The 18,354-nt window shown below is 42.4% G+C and overlaps 1 protein-coding gene and 1 pseudogene across 2 annotated transcripts in view; one reads left to right on the forward strand and one right to left on the reverse strand.

The window, feature by feature from the left end:
- Positions 1 to 18,354, forward strand: part of POU6F2 (POU class 6 homeobox 2) — a gene marked incomplete at both ends in the record, with an annotated part of 451,154 nt that overhangs the window by 327,283 nt on the left and 105,517 nt on the right. Inside the window, one exon of the mRNA XM_082662333.1 lies at positions 2,463 to 2,755. Coding sequence (XP_082518459.1) covers positions 2,463 to 2,755 — 293 coding nt within the window. The remainder of the gene's footprint in view (positions 1 to 2,462; positions 2,756 to 18,354) is intronic.
- Positions 14,336 to 14,938, reverse strand: LOC309827298 (ADP-ribosylation factor-like protein 6-interacting protein 1; annotated as a pseudogene). Its single transcript has one exon. The product of its transcript is annotated as an ADP-ribosylation factor-like protein 6-interacting protein 1 (transcript).

Genomic DNA, 18,354 nt, shown 5'->3' on the forward strand with positions numbered 1-18,354 from the left:
ATCAGGACAGGTTTGATTTGAATCAGGCAGGAGGCCAGATGCAATCAGGTTCCCAAAGTCTATAACTCCACCAAAAGGAGAGCTCAGGCCCCACTCCCCCAGGACCCTCCCTCCAGATTGCAGAAGATCCTGGGGGGTCAGAATTGAGCTGGGTTCCCAGCTGTTCAATAAAATGTGATTTTGTACAATAGGAGCAGGGAGAGGGGAAAATGGCAAAGCCAGATCATTCTCTTTAAAGTTCCGATAAATGGGATGCTAACTGGGTATTATTTTTTTTAATATGGACTTTATTTCTTAAAGCAGTTTTAGGTTTGCAGCACAATTGAGCAGAAAGTTCAGAGTCCCCATTGACCGGGTATTTTCCAGCCCTGTCTCTCACAAGCCGTCTCAACCTGTAGAGTCCCAGAGCACTCTGGATTTAAATGAAAGGCAGGATGCACACTGGGCTGAGTGTTTGAACAGACCTAGAGTAACTCACTGACCCAGTGAGGACTTGCCATCCCCACTGGTCCAACATGGAAGCTCTACATGGACCTGAGAGCACAGAATTGGTATTTGGTGCCCCTGGGAAAGGTCAAGCTCTCATTTCATCAATACAGCTATGCCTTACTTTAAACAAACCTGATTATATATTTAAAATCTGACTTATACCAGTGGTGAATTGAGAGTGATCCATCTTCCCACCACTTTCAAAGACAGGCGCTCACCTCTCTCAGGTCTAAAATCAACAAAACGGGCCAAAGTTTCTGTTCCAGGCAGTCCATTCTCCACACTGTCCTTCAGAAACATCACCTAAGCCATACTGTCATCTGAGTGCCTCTCCAGCCTGGAATATCCTCTCCTCCTTCCTTCTGGGTATAGAATTCACTCTCTTGAGCCCTCTCGGTCCTCAGGAACACTGCCTTGGCCTCTCTAGCCCACAGAGAAACCCCTCTCCTCATTTTCCTGGACCTTTTGGTTAGTTTCCACACTGTTGACCATTTAGGCAATTAACTGAGATGTATCAAGCATCTCAGTTAATTAGCAGGACTGTAACAGGCACCCCAAACCTGATTATTTCTTACAAGTTAATCTTATATCCACAAATATACTATAAACTCCTTAAAGTCAGGACTATATCTCCCTGTTAAATCCTACGTACTACCAGACACAGCATTAGTGCGTAGCTGGTGTTTTCATTTCACAAAATGATTCTTAATTTTACAAAAATAGTCCCTGGTTGACTTCCTTACAGAGAAACTTCTTCAGATGTGCTCAACATAAGGTTCAAAATACATATATTTTTTAAGAACGTCTTTGTTGTATGAAGTCAGCTGTATGATATGTCACTTTACAGAACCACTAGATTTTTTTTTTTTTAATGGGGACTAGTTTAATGTTGCAAACAGGAGTGACTACTTTTGGGAATCTTGACTAATTCTAAGTAGGGCAGGAACAGGATAGCATTGCAGCCAAGGCCTGTGGGTTCAACATTGGTCCTTATATTTAGTTGTAGGCTTATTAGAAAGCTTTTAGGCTGATATTCAGGCAAAGAAAAAAGTGAACTTGTAGCAGTCTTTTCTCTAGATCATTCTTTGGCCGAACTGTTTTTCTGCTGCAGAAATTGTTCAGGGCTAGATGGGCACATGGGAACAAATATAGTGAGCTCGGTGTTAAGACAACTTATCCCACCAACGCTTACTTTTCACAGAACAAGGAAAAATCTGGAAAGATGACTTCATCCTCTCGGTTCCTGGCTTGTCCTTGAGGTGCCAGTGTGACCAGTCACCACAGTGCACAGTCGCTGACTATAACCCTTCCGGTGTGGGGCTGTGTCTCTCTGATGAGCAGGCAAAAAGTTCAGACTCAAGCTTTTGATTCTGCAAAACTAAGAAGCATGTACTATCTTTAAATTTTTTTAAAAAACGGTAGAAACTTGAAACTCAATGTCTAAGCACATTGGCGGAGGTCTGAAGCAGCGAGTAGAAATGACACCATTAGTGGTATCGATGATGAAAAGGAGATTACGAACACTTTAGCTTTCTGTTCTTAACTCCATTTGAGCGTTTGCCAAAAGAATTAAATGGGTTGAACTTTAAAAATCTAAATCAGATCTTGAAAGTCTAAGTGTATTTCCCAAGCAGCGTGGAAAGGAAGAGAGGGAGAAAGTACTTAAAAATTACCTCTGTTCCTAGTACACCCGCTTGGTTTGCTCCGTCCCTTTGGAAGTAATGCCTGATGGGTTACACTCTGGTCCTCCCTAAATTTTAAAATTTCCCTGAGAAGTGACTCTTGTTCTCGCAGTGCACCGCAACCCTCTGAAATACCACGGAGTTTCAGGGCATGAGGGTAAACTTTTTCTAAAGGGGAGCCATCTCGGCTCGCGGGGTGCCGGCTGTCAAAGGCACAGCACGCGGTTTGGTCGTGTACGTTTCAGCTCCACGTGTTTGTTTCAGCTCCACGTTCCTTCTGTCTCCTCACAGCTACCTCATCCCTCAACTCCCAACTGCAGCAGCTCCAGCAGCTGCAGCAGCTCCAGCAGCCGCCGCCGCCCGCCCCGCCGGGCAGCCAGCACCCGCAGGTGCCACCGCAGTCCCAGCCGCCGCCGCCGCCGCCGCCCGCCTCCCAGCCGCCGCCGGCTCCTCCCGCCCACCCTCACCCCCAGAACCGGAACCAACCGTCTCCAACTCAGCAGAGCTCCAGCTCCCCTCAGAAAGCCAGCCAGTCTCCGGGACACGGCCTCCCGTCGCCGCTCACGCCACCCAATCCTCTGCAGGTACGCGCCCCGCCCAGGGCCCAGGGGACCGGGCCGCCGGGTGGCGCCCTCCCCGGAGGCAGAGGGCAGGCCAAACTTAGCATCCACTTCCGCAGCGTCTAATTCAAATTGATCTCTTAGAAGGAGGGAAGAGGGAGCAGATAGCGGGCAACTGGGGATGCATGTAAACGAAACAAATAGTAGCCCATTGACGTTGCCCTCCGAAGGATAAATGTTATCTGTTTCCTCCTGTGAGAGGCCAGCACAGTAAGTGCGCTTGTAGCCTGTAATAACTCCACTTTATGATACTTTCTGAAGGCAGCAAAGATAGCATCCAATTAAAATTATTACTAGCAGAGCTTTGTAGCCCCGTGGAGAGCTGCATCTCCTGTCCATGAGGCATGGTGGTTATTTCTCTATATTATGAATACAGCAGTGTCTTACCTTAAGTACTTGGTGCTCTTTTGTTTCTATTTTTCCAAAGACTCTCTGGGGTTAGGAAGGTAAAGAAATTTAGCCCCGGTCTTATGTCCCAGATTCCAACCATTACTCCATGGATTAACAAGTACTCTAAATTCATGCCGAGATCCTCCACAAATATGCATCTTTATAAAATAATACAGCTTCCGTCCATTTACTTTATTGCTGTGAAGCTGAGGGCATCCAAAATAGAATTTGAGGCTAATCGTGAAGGCTCATCTTTAATCTACTGTCATCGAGGAGCAATGAACAGGAGCATTCAGGAATATATAATTCTAACATTCAGAAACTCATTTTTAACTTAGATGCCTTTAAAATAAATGAGCTTTAAAAGATAATGACTCTGATGTCAACAGATCAGATCCAGACATTAATAGCTCAGTTTTGGACTTAAAAAACGTAATGATGTTTTCTTCCAGGAAGATTTCAGATGATTTAGTACATTTGTAGTGCAGTGACACATTCCCACAGAGTGGAAAGCCTATGCACTCATTTCAAAGGCCAACTCACCTCCCTCCTGGATGGTGGGTGCTCACACTGCAGTCAGTCCAGCCCTGCCCCACCTGAGGACAAGAGTGATGTTATCCTTTGGTCCGAAACAGCAAAGTATGCAGAATCAAGATAAATTGGCCTGCAGACAGAAAGGCCAGTGGATTAGAGACTTAGTGTTTTAGAACCGATTTAATTTGTTGTTCTGTAACTTTGTTTCTGTGTGTTTGGCTTCTCAGTGGTGGCCCAAATTTTCTTGGAAATGGAAACATTTGGGTGTGATGAGTAATTGTCTTCCTTGGCACTTGGGTCATGGCTACTTGCAGTTTGAGCATTTTCTCCATTTGGGCTTGAAGGTGTATTTTTTAAAATCTTACAAGTATGAGACAACACAATACCTTTGACATAAGACTGAAATGAACACAGGCTAAAAAACTCTTGCTTGTACACTTGACATCTATGGGGAGAGTAGGTCTGATCAAATTTACCAGATGCATGATGAGAGCAATCCTAATGTTTTCAGCATTTGGAATTCAACTCTGATTATTCCCAAGAATGAGTTTAATGCTTTTTTAAGAGCAGTTAAATTAGATCTATCTCAACACCCTGTGATTAAACATTTTCTCTACACGAGCCATCAAAATACATGAAATTACCAAAGAAAACACGTGTCCTTCTCTGAGGGATGAGACTACTTAGTCCTGCCCCTAGTTGGCCTACTTAGTCCATTATTCTGTAGAGTGCAGTGAAAGCTTTGAGTTCTGTGGACATCAGCCTTCTCAGAACACAGTCAACACCTTACAAATCTCTATCGGCCAGTAAAAGGCAAGTGTAGACTACCCATTTGAATAGCTGTTGACAGGACATTAGATGAGATGACCGCTCAGCCTCATGAAAAACAAATGCTACGAGGAGAATTTCCCAAAGTTCTCCTAATAGTTTCCCATGGAAATCTGGGAGCTGTTTCGTTTTTTGTTTTTGCAAGAAAAGAAGCCTCAGAATCACATTTATTTCTGTATAACCCTGAGAGAATATTCTAATTTTTCACTGTTGGAGTTTTAACTTACAAACTTACTAAGTATATTGATGAGATAATATTCTTCTGTGGGTCTAATGAATGACCACTGAATGGGTGATGTGGTGAAACTTTAAAAAATATTACTGAGTAGATAGAGAACTAATTTTGAATAAGTCTACATCAGTAGGCATAAAAGGATTTTTTTTTTCCTTTCACGATAGGCATGTGTAAAGGAAATTGAAAATGCCATGGTTTTGAAATATCGGTTTTTCTCTACACTAGCTGAAGGGTTTTTGAATTTGCGGAACATGGAATGTTTGAACTTTTGAAAAAGAAAACTATTCAGAAGGATTTTGTTTAAAAAAAAACCCCACAAAACTTTGAAGGATAATAATCATTTCTCAAACTGTACAGATGCTGTCATATCTTCAGAAAAAATAATAAATGAAAGTAGCTTGTATAGGTATATTTGGTGAGGTTATTCCTCAAGATGAAAAAAAAAAATTAATAGTGCTGGCAGGTAGTAAGACTGTAGACTAAAATTCCCCAAATACTTCTGGTCAGGTTTTTGTCTAATACTGCAATAAAATTTGTTTCACTCTTTTACTCAAATCCATAAAATGGATTGCATTTCCAAAACCAGGTTGTTGTTTCAAGACGGATATGAGTCTAAAGTATTATCACTTCAGAGAACTAATTTTGATTGCTCAGGGTTATGGGAGGGCTGGTGGTCCAGCATGGATACCAGAGCTGGCCCCTGGAAGCCTGTCTTTAAACTCTTCACAGAGAATCAAGGCCCACTCACCCACAACTTCATTCTCAGGAGGGATGAGAAGTTCTAAACAGGGATTATAAGTGCAAACGTCTTCAGGGGCCAGGCAGTCCATATAAATAAGTAAAGCAGACTTAAGTATAAAACCCAAAATAAAAATTTGAAAACAGTGTGTGGGACAAACAAAATGCATCTGTGAGTTGAATTTAACCATTAGATTCCAGGATGAATATCAATCCATACTCCTTATTTTTGTACAACCCACCTGCCACAGGCTGCATCAGAATCTAAAACCAGAAATATAGAGTGTGTTGGGTAGAAGCAGATCAGAAACATAAGTGGAAGCAACTTCCTTTTTTTTTTTTAACATCTTTATTGGAGTACAATTGCTTTACAGTGGTGTGTTAGTTTCTGCTTTATAACAAAGTGAATCAGTTATACATATACATATGTCCCCATATCTCTCCCCTCTTGCGTCTCCCTCCCTCCCACCCCTCTAGGTGGTCACAAAGCACCGAGCTGATCTCCCTGTGGAAGCAACTTCTTGAGGGGAAAGATACGGTCTAATCATTCCTGGGTAGAAAAAACAATACAAAGCTTTAATTTCAATATATGATATTGATCTGGATAAAGACCCCATAAGCCTAAGAATGGTGAAATACCTCCTTCCTATGACCTCTGAGATGGCTTTTCTTGAGACTTTTCCTTGGGAGTTTTTAACTTGTACTAAGGAAATTCCAAACATTGTGTGGAAGGCCTGGCATTTTCCTTCACGAGTGATCTGGAAATGAGCTGGACATAGTTGGAACCTAGTCATGGTGCCATGCGAAGAGGGGGCTTGTTCTAATTCTGACCCTGCTTCCAACTAACTCACAAATGGAACAAGTTCTTTGGACTTCATTTTCCTCATCTGTTAAATGTGTGCTGAATATGATTTTTAAGATCCTTTTCAGGTCCTTGAGTCTATGATCTAAATGTTGGTAGGCCTCTAGAATTTTCTTGGATACTGAAAACCCAATGGTCCTGAAGATTCTCTGAGTATTCTTCAAGGTCAGGTTAATTTCTTCCCACTCACTGGGTGGCAGAGTAGAAAGAAAGTAAAGACAAACGTAAGTGAGGTAATGATAGCAGAAGCAGATTTTATCTTAGCCAGAGAGTCCAAATTAAAGTCAAGTTTTCATCCTCAGAGAGTCACCGCTGTAAACTCTGGTCCCTGGTTGCTTTTTCATACCTATACATTAGAGAAGCTTAAGAAACCAAATGCTGCGTTTAACCTTGGCCTTCTGCATACCGTCTTGCATGGCAGGAAGCAGGATCATCTTTTCCTTTTCTTGTTGTATTGCACATTTTAATAAAAAAAAATCAAACAGAGGGAGAGAGAGACAAGTGGAAGCAGTTAGGGGGGAGAAAGCTATCTGTGCTTATACGAGGAATGAGGAGTACGGTCAGCTCCTCGGGGTGAAGTTGCTCGAGAGAGCATAAAATTGTTCCCAACCACGTGCATTTGCTAATGTAAAGGTCTTGTTACCACTCAGGCATCCAGGAGTAAAACTGCATTCAGCTTCCACGTCTGCAATGCAGCAACTCAGCCTCCTGAACTTCTCGTGTGGGATGTTTCCCCCTCCCCCAGCAAACTTTCAGTACTACTTTCCAGAGTGATGGAGAGGGTGGTATATTATCACTTTTTCAAACAAAGAGCCTAAGCCCTCAAGAAGGAGTTAGACCTACATGATTTCCATCCTTTTAAAGCAAATGGTCTCCAAGCATGTCTCCTTCCTATAGAAAAGGCCCAGTGCCTGGGGCCAACCCCCTCTCTCCCCAGCAGTTAGTCTTAATTTAACACAATATTAGTCAAAGCTTGGTGGGTCTAAGTTTTTTTTCATCTATAAATAGAGGAGGTAAAATTAAATACTTTCTGGAACTCTCTCCCTTTTATTTGGAGTTTTATGTTACAAACCTCTAAAACTCACTTGAGTGACCTATGCAGGTACAGGGGAGAAAAAAACTCTTTTTTTCCTCTATTCATCCTAGGTTCTCAAGCTAGGGGCCTGTAAAGTAGACTAACAAGGGACAGATTAAGAAGAGAAAAACAAACAAAAGTTTATGACACATGCATCGTGCATACACACGGGAGCACTTAGTGATGAGTAACTCAAAAGGGTGGTTAAAACTCGGGCTTATATAGCATCTTAACAAAAGAACAATACATTTTTAGAGAAGTGACAAGACCGAGGAAAAGGACTGTGAGCTTCTAAGTGTGGCAAACTGTGGGGGGGCAAATATATGGGGAAACTCATAGTAGATGAGCAAGATTTGTTATACAGATTCTTCTGGTGCCATCTCTGGGCTGATAAGGGTCTAGACTTGTCTCCAGTAATTAACTCCTGTCCTTCCTGGTAGAGAGGGGAGGGGAGCCCCCTTTACAAATTTATGTCCTGCTTTTAGGCAAAACAGGAGGTTGGCAGAGAGCTTTTCTTGTATCTACTGATTCTCAGTTCCCTTCAGTGCAAAATAATCCTCATGTCCAAGTGGCATATTTTGGGATGGCATATTCTGGTACCTTTGGCAGGCATATTTATATAACCCCTCTGTGGTCATTATAAATTCTAGTAGAACTCAGTCTACACAGGGCTGGATCAAGTGTAAAATTCTCCTCACCTGGGCCAAGACTAAGATAAGACAAGTGAGGCATTCATTCTCAGATGCAGAATCAAAGCGCACCCAAAACTGCAGTCATCAAGAGAGGTCATATTTTAATTCAGTCTTTAAAAAATCAAAATGAATGCCAAAATCCATGATGAACTAAATATCGCATTTTAAAATATAGGATCAGTAACAGTATTGAGCCATATTGGAGTCTGAGGCAAAAGGAAAAATCAGTAACACTGATTTTGTTGGTCATGAATTTTTTGCATTCATTTTGATTTTTTTTTAAATATCGCATTAGATGTTATTCATCTTGATCAGTGTGGGGGGGCACACCCTTAAATTTTTTTTTTAATTGCATATTTATTTATTTATTTATGGCTGCATCGGGTCTTCGTTGCTGCTCGTGGGCTTTCTCTAGTTGCGGCAAGCGGGCTTCTCATTGCGGTGGCTTCTCTTGTTGTGGAGCACAGGCTCTAGGCGTGCAGGCTTCAAAAGTTGTGGCACACAGGCTCAGTAGTTGTGGCGCATGGGCTTAGTTGCTCCGCGGCATGTGGGATCTTCCCGGACCAGGGTTCGAACCCGTGTCCCCTGCATTGGCAGGCGGATTCTTAACCACTGCGCAACCAGGGAAACCCAACACCCTTAAATTTTGTGCCTGAAATGAATTCCTCACTTGTCTCAGCTTGGCTACCAGCTGTGTAAATGATTTACTTAGCAAATACTCTCCAAGGTCAATGGCATTCTGTGCACTGGAAATTTCAACCAGGTATTGGATGCCACTTTCTAGTTGAACCTGAAAATCGTACCGAATTTTGCACAGTAGAAAAACAAGTGCATGTTGGATAATGGATTGGGACAGGGAGGCGCTGTAGAAGCCCATCCTCCTGTGTATTGTACAGGTCTAATAAACCAATCACTTTTTATTGAATTGAAAGGTTACGACAATCAAAACACTTCTTTGGCTGATACTTTTCACTGAACTAATTTATGGTTTATGAGATTAAGCAAGTTTGGTGAAAATGACAGAAGTATTACTATGTAGACAACATTCTCCCAGAGCAACCCAGGCCATGAGGACCTTTTAAAAACTGGAATTGTCCACACGGAGTGAGTAAGTCTTCCTCTTAGTCAAAGGAAATGTCATTATTATGGATGAGAAAATCCATCCAAGCCCAGAGGGTTCTCATGAAGATTAAATATAACATACTAATGAAAATGCTTTGTAGGCTATACATTTGTTAAGCAAATGTTAATTATACTACAGATATGAAAGAGTATGAATTTATTTCTGTTTATTTGACTATCCAGTAAATGGAGGGCTTCATTCATGATTCCCTCATTCAGCAAGAGATTGGGTGAGAAACAGGAATCCCTTTATCCAATCGTATTCAGCCCTGAATAAAATAAACAAAACATATTTAGCTACATTCTTGGCAAGGGACAATTTTTCCTTTTATGAAAGAAAGAAAATCTCCTTTAAAAAAAAAACCCCGCAGTTCAACATTACTGACATTTCAAAGAATTTATTAGAAGCATTTGAGATCCAGGAGGAACAACAAAGTTTATATTGCTTTGAGAGTGGCAGGGGGAAAAATTAGTTTACCAAGTATATACTTATATACTGTGGTACTTCTTTGTCATTGTCTAGATGTACCATTCCTGGCCACTGCTCCATAGATTAGTCAAATCATGTAGAAAGGGGTTTAGGAAAGAAGGTGGTATGTTCACACCACTGACTTTGGAAGCTCACATCAAGTAGCAATAGATGGAAAGGATGCCAGACTCAAAAGGGGCCGTGGAAAGATTCCTGCAGCATTTGAACATGGCAAGTTACACCTTCTCAAGTAAACAGCACCAACTCTGATCGCGACAGTGGGGCAGATCCCTGGCTTGTCCGCAGCAAGTTCAGCGGTGAGCGTGGAGCCACACTCCCAGCTTGGGTCCCATCACTGACTGTTGGATGTAGCTGATAAGCTAATCCTAAAGTCTAGTTCAGAATGCTTCTGAAACAGTTTTGCCTGCATGTGCATAGATACAGGTGGCAGTGTGAGCTGCCCCAAATGTGCTGGCTGGCATTTCGCTCTGAATAAGCAAGACATAGCCAGTATTTATGTTAACTTAGTACAATATTCTTCTGCTTTCATGATCAAGTGTTTCTTCTTGTAGTTTAGCCTCAGTTCATTTCCTATAGGCTTGAGGTAAATTTTCCACAAGCTTTTGTTTTTGTAGTTTATTTTATTATTTTTTTTACATATACATGTATCTGTTCTTTTTCAAATTCTTTTCCCATTTAGGCTTTTATGGAATATTGAGCAGAGTTCCCTGTGCTATACAGTAGGTCCTTGTTGGTTGTCTCTTTTAAATATAGCAGTGCATGCATGTCAGTCCCAAACTCTCAGTCTGTCCCTCCTCCCCCCTCCCCCCGGTAACTATAAGTTCATTCTCTAAGTCTGTGAGTCTGTTTCTGTTTTGTAAATAAGTTCATTTGTATCATGTTTTTAGATTCCACATATAAGTGAAATCATATGATATTCGTCTTTCTCTGTCTGACTTCACTTACTATCACTTCATGATAATCTCCAGGTCCATCCATGTAGCTGCAAATGGCATTATTTCATTCTTTTCAATGGCTGAGTAATATTCCATTGTGTATAGGTACCGCATCTTCCTTACCCATTCATCTGTCGATGGACATTTATGTTGCTTCAATGTCTTGGCTATTGTAAACAGTGCTGCTCTGAATGTTGGGATGCGTGTATCTTTCGATCCATGTTTTTCTCCGGGTATATACTGGGATTGCTGGATCATACAGTAGCTCTATTTTTAGTTTTTTAAGGAACTTTCATACTGTTTTCCATAGTAGCTATACCAGTTTACATTCCCACCAATAGTGTAGGAGGGTTCTCTTTTCTCCACACCCTCTCCAGCTTTTATTGTTTATAGATTTTTTGATGATGACCATTCTGACTTGTGTAGGTGACATCTCACTGTAGTTTTTAAAAGTCCACAGGCTTTTAAATTGACTCCCAAAGTATAGGCTTGCAAGTGAATATTCTCCAGATTGTAAAGAAAGCACTTTTGCCATTATCTGCATTTATTAAGCACCTATGAGGTGCACCGTGGACTTAAGCAAGGTTTGCAGAACAGCATAATGCCATAGGGCAAGCATGATCTTTTTTTTTATTTTGAATATTTATTTATTTATTTCTGGCTGCCTCGGGTCTTAGTTGCAGTGCGCAGGCTCTTTGTTGTGGCACGGGCTTCTCTCCAGTTGTGGTGCGAGGACTCAGTAGTTGTGGCATGCGGCCTCTCTAGCTGTGGCTCGTGTGCTCAGTAGTTGCGGTGCGTGGGCTCACCTGCCCCACAGCATGTGGGATCCCAGTTCCCCGACCAAGGATCGAACCTGTGTCCCCCACGTTGCAGGGCGGACTCTTAACCACTGTACCGCCAGGGAGGTACCAAGCATGGTCTTTAGAAGCAAGACAGACCTGGGCTCAGATGCTGGTTCTGCTGGGCAGTTAGGTGAGGTCAACCCATCCTTCCGAGCCTCAGTTTCCTCATTGGTTGGAGAGTCGCTGTGAGGATTAAATGAGATGATTTGTATGAGAGTATCTTCAGTTCCTAATAGCTGGCCCACAAAAAATATCAATATCCTGCCTGCCTCTTTGCCTTCCTTGACTATAGATATTATAATCCAAGGAGGACTGTGAGACAAAGAGACCCACTTGAAGTTGAACAAAGAGCAAATAGTCATGGGATTTATAATGCACATGTACACCACAAAATTATGCACGGTATGCTACGTGAAACCCCTAACAAGCTAGAATGCGGCTAATAATGACATGTGAGTTTTGTCACGTCAGAGAGGTTTGGAGGATTTCCGAGGAGGGAGACTTAGCAGAGGGAGGGTAGAGCTCATGCCGTACAGGTCAGGGCTGCACTAAGGCCTAGGAGATGTGTGGAGATTAAAGGATTCTCACTTCAACCCACAGAACATCGCTTTCTTCATCAATATAAATAAGAACCAAAATCTCCTATTTCCTTCTAAATTCCCAAAGTTGTGCTTTTTAGTGTGTGAGTAAACAGGAAGAACCTTGGTGTTGCTGGCTCTGCCCCTCACTAGCTGTGTGACCTTGGGCAAGTCACCTAATCTCTGGGACTCGGTGTGTCACTTATTACATGGAAAGTTTATAGTAGATAATCTTTAAGTCTGTTCCAGCTTTACAGTCTATTTATGAAATAACACAAATAAGGTGGTTTGAATTATGCGGGAAGAAAGAACTATGTATGTAAAACACCGTTACCCACGACACGTATGTAGGACTCAAGAGATACTCCTGATGCTATTTGGCTAATATTTGCAGTGTGTTTTGAAATTTATAAAGTGCATTTTTATATACATTATTTCATGCATTTGGCCTCATAGGTTCACAGTTCTAATAATCATTAGCATTTTTCAACGGTATCTTATACTCTCTAAGGACTTCAGCCTCTCATTTTCTTCTCCCAACAACCCAGAAGAGGCAAAAATCATCTTCATTCAGATTCAAGGAAATAAGCATGTTAGAAAGTTGAAACAGCTTCCTCAGCGTCGTTGTCAGACCTCAGAGCACCTCCGTTTATATTTTACCCTCTCTGCAATGTTCATTTGGGCTGTGGGTGAAATATTTTTTTTTCCTTATTTGGCTTCCAGCATTTTATAAGGCAACATTTCTCAAAGTGTCTTCTACAAAATTCTAGTCCAAAGAGATTTTATTGAAAATGGATTCCATAGATTTTGGGATTCCAGCTTTTTTATTTTTCCCCTTTTACACAAAACAAAGTAGAAGAAATAATACAGGATTAAAACTGCAAAAGTAGTTAATTGGCAGAACACACATACACACAAAAATCCAGATAGGAAGACAAGCTTATTTACAATGAGGCAACACATGTAAATTACGGTCGTTTGTATACAAAACCTTAAAAAAGAAAAGTCAAACATATGCTACATGAGTGCCACTCTTTACAGCAATACTGAAGGGGAGAAAACAGCACTTATTTAGGAACAGATATACCACAAGGTCCAGGTTTTACAGCATCAGTGCAATAAATTCACAAAACTATATTACAGCTAGTTAATCAGTTTGAGAACTGTTCCCAAATATGTCACACTTCCAGCCCTCAGAGGTTCATTCCTACAGATATCAACTACTCCATCTATTGGGACCAAAAGCAGCCAGGGTTACCATAAAGTGAGAATCTTGAGGCTTACCTTTAAAGGCTTATTCTGGTCTTGAAAAACTAGTAGGATTTTCTACTGAAATGGATCTTGACTAAACACAGGATGAGTTTTGTTCTTTATTGGCTGGTCTTGGAGTGAAGGTCATAGACATGACTCTTAACCTATTATGTATGTACTTTAGTTGCAGTTAGCTGAAAATCTGAAATTAAAAGTATGCTAAAAATCCTAAATACCATCTTGCGTAAGCCTGCTACTAAAAAGCCTTTAAGGATATACTAACTTCAAGTTTAAGTGCACGGGAACAAGAGTTCTAAGCCTGTCAGATTCCCCATTTGGGAGGAAGGATCAATGTTTCCAACAAATTGCTAAATTCTGCACAAGGGAGAAGCCAACACATACTAGGCCATGGAATTCCTTTCATTTTATTCCATGAGGATTCTTCTCCCACAGTATCGAAACAGAATGAGGAGTGAATCTTAATTGGTCTCTTCATCAAAAGTGGTAAACTTGGTTTCTGTATTCATGAAGCCAGACAGTCGTTTAAGCAGAGTGTGGAAGCAGACAGTAGAACCAGCTTCCTGTAGTCACAGACCACTATCTTGTATCCAGCTAAAGCAAAGATCAAGTTGAACAGTTATCCCAATCCACTGTTAACTGTACTAAAGGATGAAGTTCACCACTATATTATTTTAAAAGTAAGAGTTCAGTTAACCCTGGGTGAGAAAAACCAAAACAAGTGGTAATGATGAATGAGTTGTCCATATAAGGCCAGCTGATGAGAGCACACCCATGAAGACACTGGGCATAAAGCCTTACTTGGCAAGTCGGAATTTCTACTAACTAAGGGCAGAATGAGGGACAGCAAAGAGCTACATCTGTAATGTTTTAGTATCCAGACAGCATAACAGACACTGTCCCCAAGGACAATGTATATGCCATTAATCACACTGAATAAAGCAGATGCATTATTCATTTTTCTTTTTGTTTGAGAAGCTTTTTTATCTCTCTTTTGGCCATTCCAATGTACTTCGAAATGATTCCATGTTGGTTTAGTCCAGGAAGCAAGAGTAAGAAAGTCACTATCAGGTAGGAGAGACAGATGTTGTGGACTTGCTGTCCCACCCAAGCAACCGCAGCAAGAGAAATGATCATGGCCATGAAGTACATTTTAGGCTTTTCTTCCTTTCGTGTAAAAAGGCATTTCCACCAGCCCACAGCTCTGCGTCGCGTTTTTACTAGATTGCTGCAAACTTCATGGAATCACTGCTGTTGCTCAGTGGTCCATTTATTGGAGCCAAAAATTCTAGGCGCTAGAATGGGAACAAGGTAATCAGCCAAACACAAAAACATAACAAAACAGGAAACTCCTGACAGAACGGATGGATCTAGATAGTAGATAGTCAGAAACACCAAAGAAACCACACCCATGATGGCAGGTGGAAACCAGGCTCTTTCCCATCGGAGGACTTTATCTGCCATTAGCATCACTTCTCCCCATCCTTGAAGCTGCTCTTCCAGACTTGTAGTCTCTGCAGTCAGCAGGTTGGTGCTGGGATTATCTCCTTCTGCCATCGTTCCCGAGGTACCCCCTCAGCGAGCCCAAGACGCCCCCAGAACTGGCCTTCCTCAGAGCCACTCACGACAACCCTAGCCTCCTGGGTATATCTTGATGAATATTATAATACTAAAAGCTAAAAGACATTCTGTAGTAAAGATGTCTAGTTAACATTATTTAACCAAGAAATTCCCAAACGTATGTAACCACTGAACCATTTTTTTTCAGATAACACTGATTAATATCCCATGGGAAATTCCTTTAGCAACCACTGCTCTAAGGCTTCCTTCTCTATTGTACAATCCGTACAACTAAAATAACCTTGCATTTCCTTACCTAGAACATCATGGAAAAATCCACACATTTAATCCAATGGATTGGACAGTGGAGAAAAGAAAGTATAGAAAGATTGGGGAAAGAAGAGAAGGAAAGACTCAAACCAAAGTAAGAGCAGGGAAAGCCGAAACCAAGGATGGTCCTTACAGTTGGCAACAAGCAAAATCATTGAGTTGAAAAAACGAAGGAGGGTCTGGCTGGGGTGCCCCTCATGGCGGCTGAGGTCTTGGAGACGTTCTCCTTCAGACGGTCCTTCCTCCCTTCTCCTCTTCTTCACTGTCCATCATTTCTCCTGCTCACACACCACTGCACCTGGAATCATGCCTCCCCATGCCAGACGTGGAGAAGTGAGAGCAGGGTACCACTGGACCATATAGGCCCTGGCAAACCCATGGAATCAATAGGCCAGGGAGAGGGCACACCCTCCCCTCCCCTCATCTCCACCCTTCCTGTCTTGTGACTGAGGAATTTCCAGGAGTCAGGAGAGTCCCCAATACCCTGACAACCTCGATCTCCACCCTTGTGTTTTAAGAGGGGTTGGATTCCAAACAACAGGTCAATTCAGTCTAAAATCTGTAGCCAGGACCAAGTCCTCTAGGTTACCAGGCTGTCAAAACCCTTTGTCTGTGGGGCATTGTCATAGTTATAAAGCTCTCATCCTGGCTCTTTTTTCTGTTTCCTATTTAAAAGAAAAATAAAAAAAGACCCTCCAAGGCACTGGTGTTTTCCTTCTCTTTCATCCCCCACTGTTGAGAAGTAAATTGGGCATTCTGGCTTCAAACACGAATGCTGGGGCCCTAAGAGTGCAGAGATAAGATAGAGAAAGGCGCCATATTGAGAAGACCAGTTCCAGAGTCTCTTTTTTCATGCATAAGAGGAACCCATGTGGCAAAAGTTCAGTTGCCCCTCTGAGTGGCCATCCACGGGAAAGGGCAGTTCCGTGTTGTCAGCCACACAGTGGGGATGCCTGCAAGGCCACAGATGAACGCAGTGGTGCATTTGTATGCTGACAGCTCTCTTCTGGGAACTAGTGTCTGAAGGCCCAGTTGGGCTCCAATCAATGCAACCTTTCCAACCCGATGCATTTTGTCTGAACTGTCATTTGACAGGGATCCGCCTGGTGCCACCACTTAGTTTTCTACCCAGCAGATATTTAACTGACATAAAAAGGAAGTAAAGTTAGGGATCTCCTTCTTCTTCTCAGCTGGACTCCGTACCCCCCCAGAGGCTGGCTGCTCTTTGTTGAACTGTTTGTCCTTTGCACTGGGAGGTTATGCATGTGGCATTTAAAGAGAGCAAAGCAATGTTGAAGGCTTCAGAGAGGTTAAGATTTCAGAGAAATCCTCTCACTTCCCCCAAGGAAAGGTCTCCTGAGCCTGGCTGGCTTGGAAATGTCTATATTTTAAATCAGAGGGAAAATAGTCTTGTGCTCTTGTCTAAGGTTCTAAAAAGTAACATTCCTTAGAGTAGGTTATATCACCTGCAGTATTCTGCACCCCATGGAAGGAATTTGAACAATTTAGGGCAAAAACCAAATGGTCCTTGGAACCAACCTGGACAAGGCAGAAAGTTATTAAAGGCAGAAAGCAAAGATGGGGTAGTTTCCAAGCTCCCTGCATGTAACAATCACAGTGGATTCATTTTAAGCATCTTCAAGGTACAACCTGCACACCATTTTCATTCCTAGTGACTCTCCTTAAGTGATGAAGTGGGGGTCTTCATACCAGAAGGACCCCATATAACCAAATATTTTCTAGGCCCCAGGGGCCCATCATCTCCCTGCCTTGCTTGACTCCCTCCCTCGCTTGACTCCCTCCCTCTTTTGGAGACACCCAAGCCACACCATCTACAAATAGCTGGGGCCATGCCCACACCACCCACTGTATTTTGTTCCATCCTTTACTTTCTTTCCCAAAAGACAATTTCCAAACTCAGTGTCAATGGCTCTCTGCATTGGATGCACACTGGGATTGCCTGAGGAGTTTTTTAAGAATACCGATGCCTGGGTCCCACCCAGAGATTCTGATTGAACCTGAGTGGGGCGAAGCATGGGTAAGAGCGTTTTTTTTAAGTTCCCCAGGAGATTCCAGTCTGGGGCCAGGGTTCAGGACAGCTGCCTGTGGTCTTATATCAATAAATAGGCTCCCAATTGTTCATTTCTAAAAGAGCAAATTCCTACCTCTTGTTTATACAAAATGCTTTTTACCAGATCTGTTGGCTGCATGAGTTGGCGCTAACTTTGCTTCTGCGATACAATAAAACTAGGTCTTCATTTCTCAAAAGAATGAAACGTGTTACTTCTGCCCTGCCCCTCCCCAGATTCACAGCCCATCATGGAACGCAAACAACCATATCTGTGTGTGTGTGTGTGTGTGTGTGTGTGTGTGTGTGTGTGTGTGTGTGTGTGTGTGTGTGTGTGTGTGTGTGTGTGTGTGTGTGTGTGTGTAGTTAGCCACTAGAGCCGCTTTCCAATTCTGAAGTTGGGTTATTAGCCAGTATTTGCAGAAGAATCTCAAACCTGGTGATTCACATCTGATACTCAATTTAACAGGGGAAATAGAGAATCCTTTCAGAATGTTTGACATTCTCTCCAAACAAGAACAACTGCTGCTGATGGAGAGCTTGTTAGATGTTCCAACTGCTGTTAAACTGTTGACTCATCTAATCTATACTAGGACTTTTCAAGCTTTCGTTCCATGTGAATCCCCCTGGGACCTTGACAGATGTAGACTCTGATTCGGTAGCTCTGGGGCAAAGAGCCCACCCCAGAGTGTGCATTTCCAGCCAGCTCCCAGGCGATGCCCATGCTGCTGGTCCCTTGCCCATATCTTGAGTAGCAAAGCTCTACTCCATGAACTTTTGAGGCCCCACTAGTGCCATTTCACACATGAGGAAGTTAGGGGGAAGGACCTATGAGAGGCAAGGTTCAAACCGAGGTCTCCCTGACCTGAAACCTTGTCCACTGTGCGAATCTGCCTCTTTGTAGTCTTTTTCTCACTGTGGCATGTCCATCTTTGAAAAGAGGTCTCACTTAAATCACATAATGATTTCTCTCCTTGCAGATGAAGATGGAGGTAGATGCCCTGGTGGCAGAAAG

This window comes from Grampus griseus, assembly GCF_964374135.1.
Source record: "Grampus griseus genome assembly, chromosome: 9".
NCBI lineage: Eukaryota > Metazoa > Chordata > Mammalia > Artiodactyla > Delphinidae > Grampus > Grampus griseus.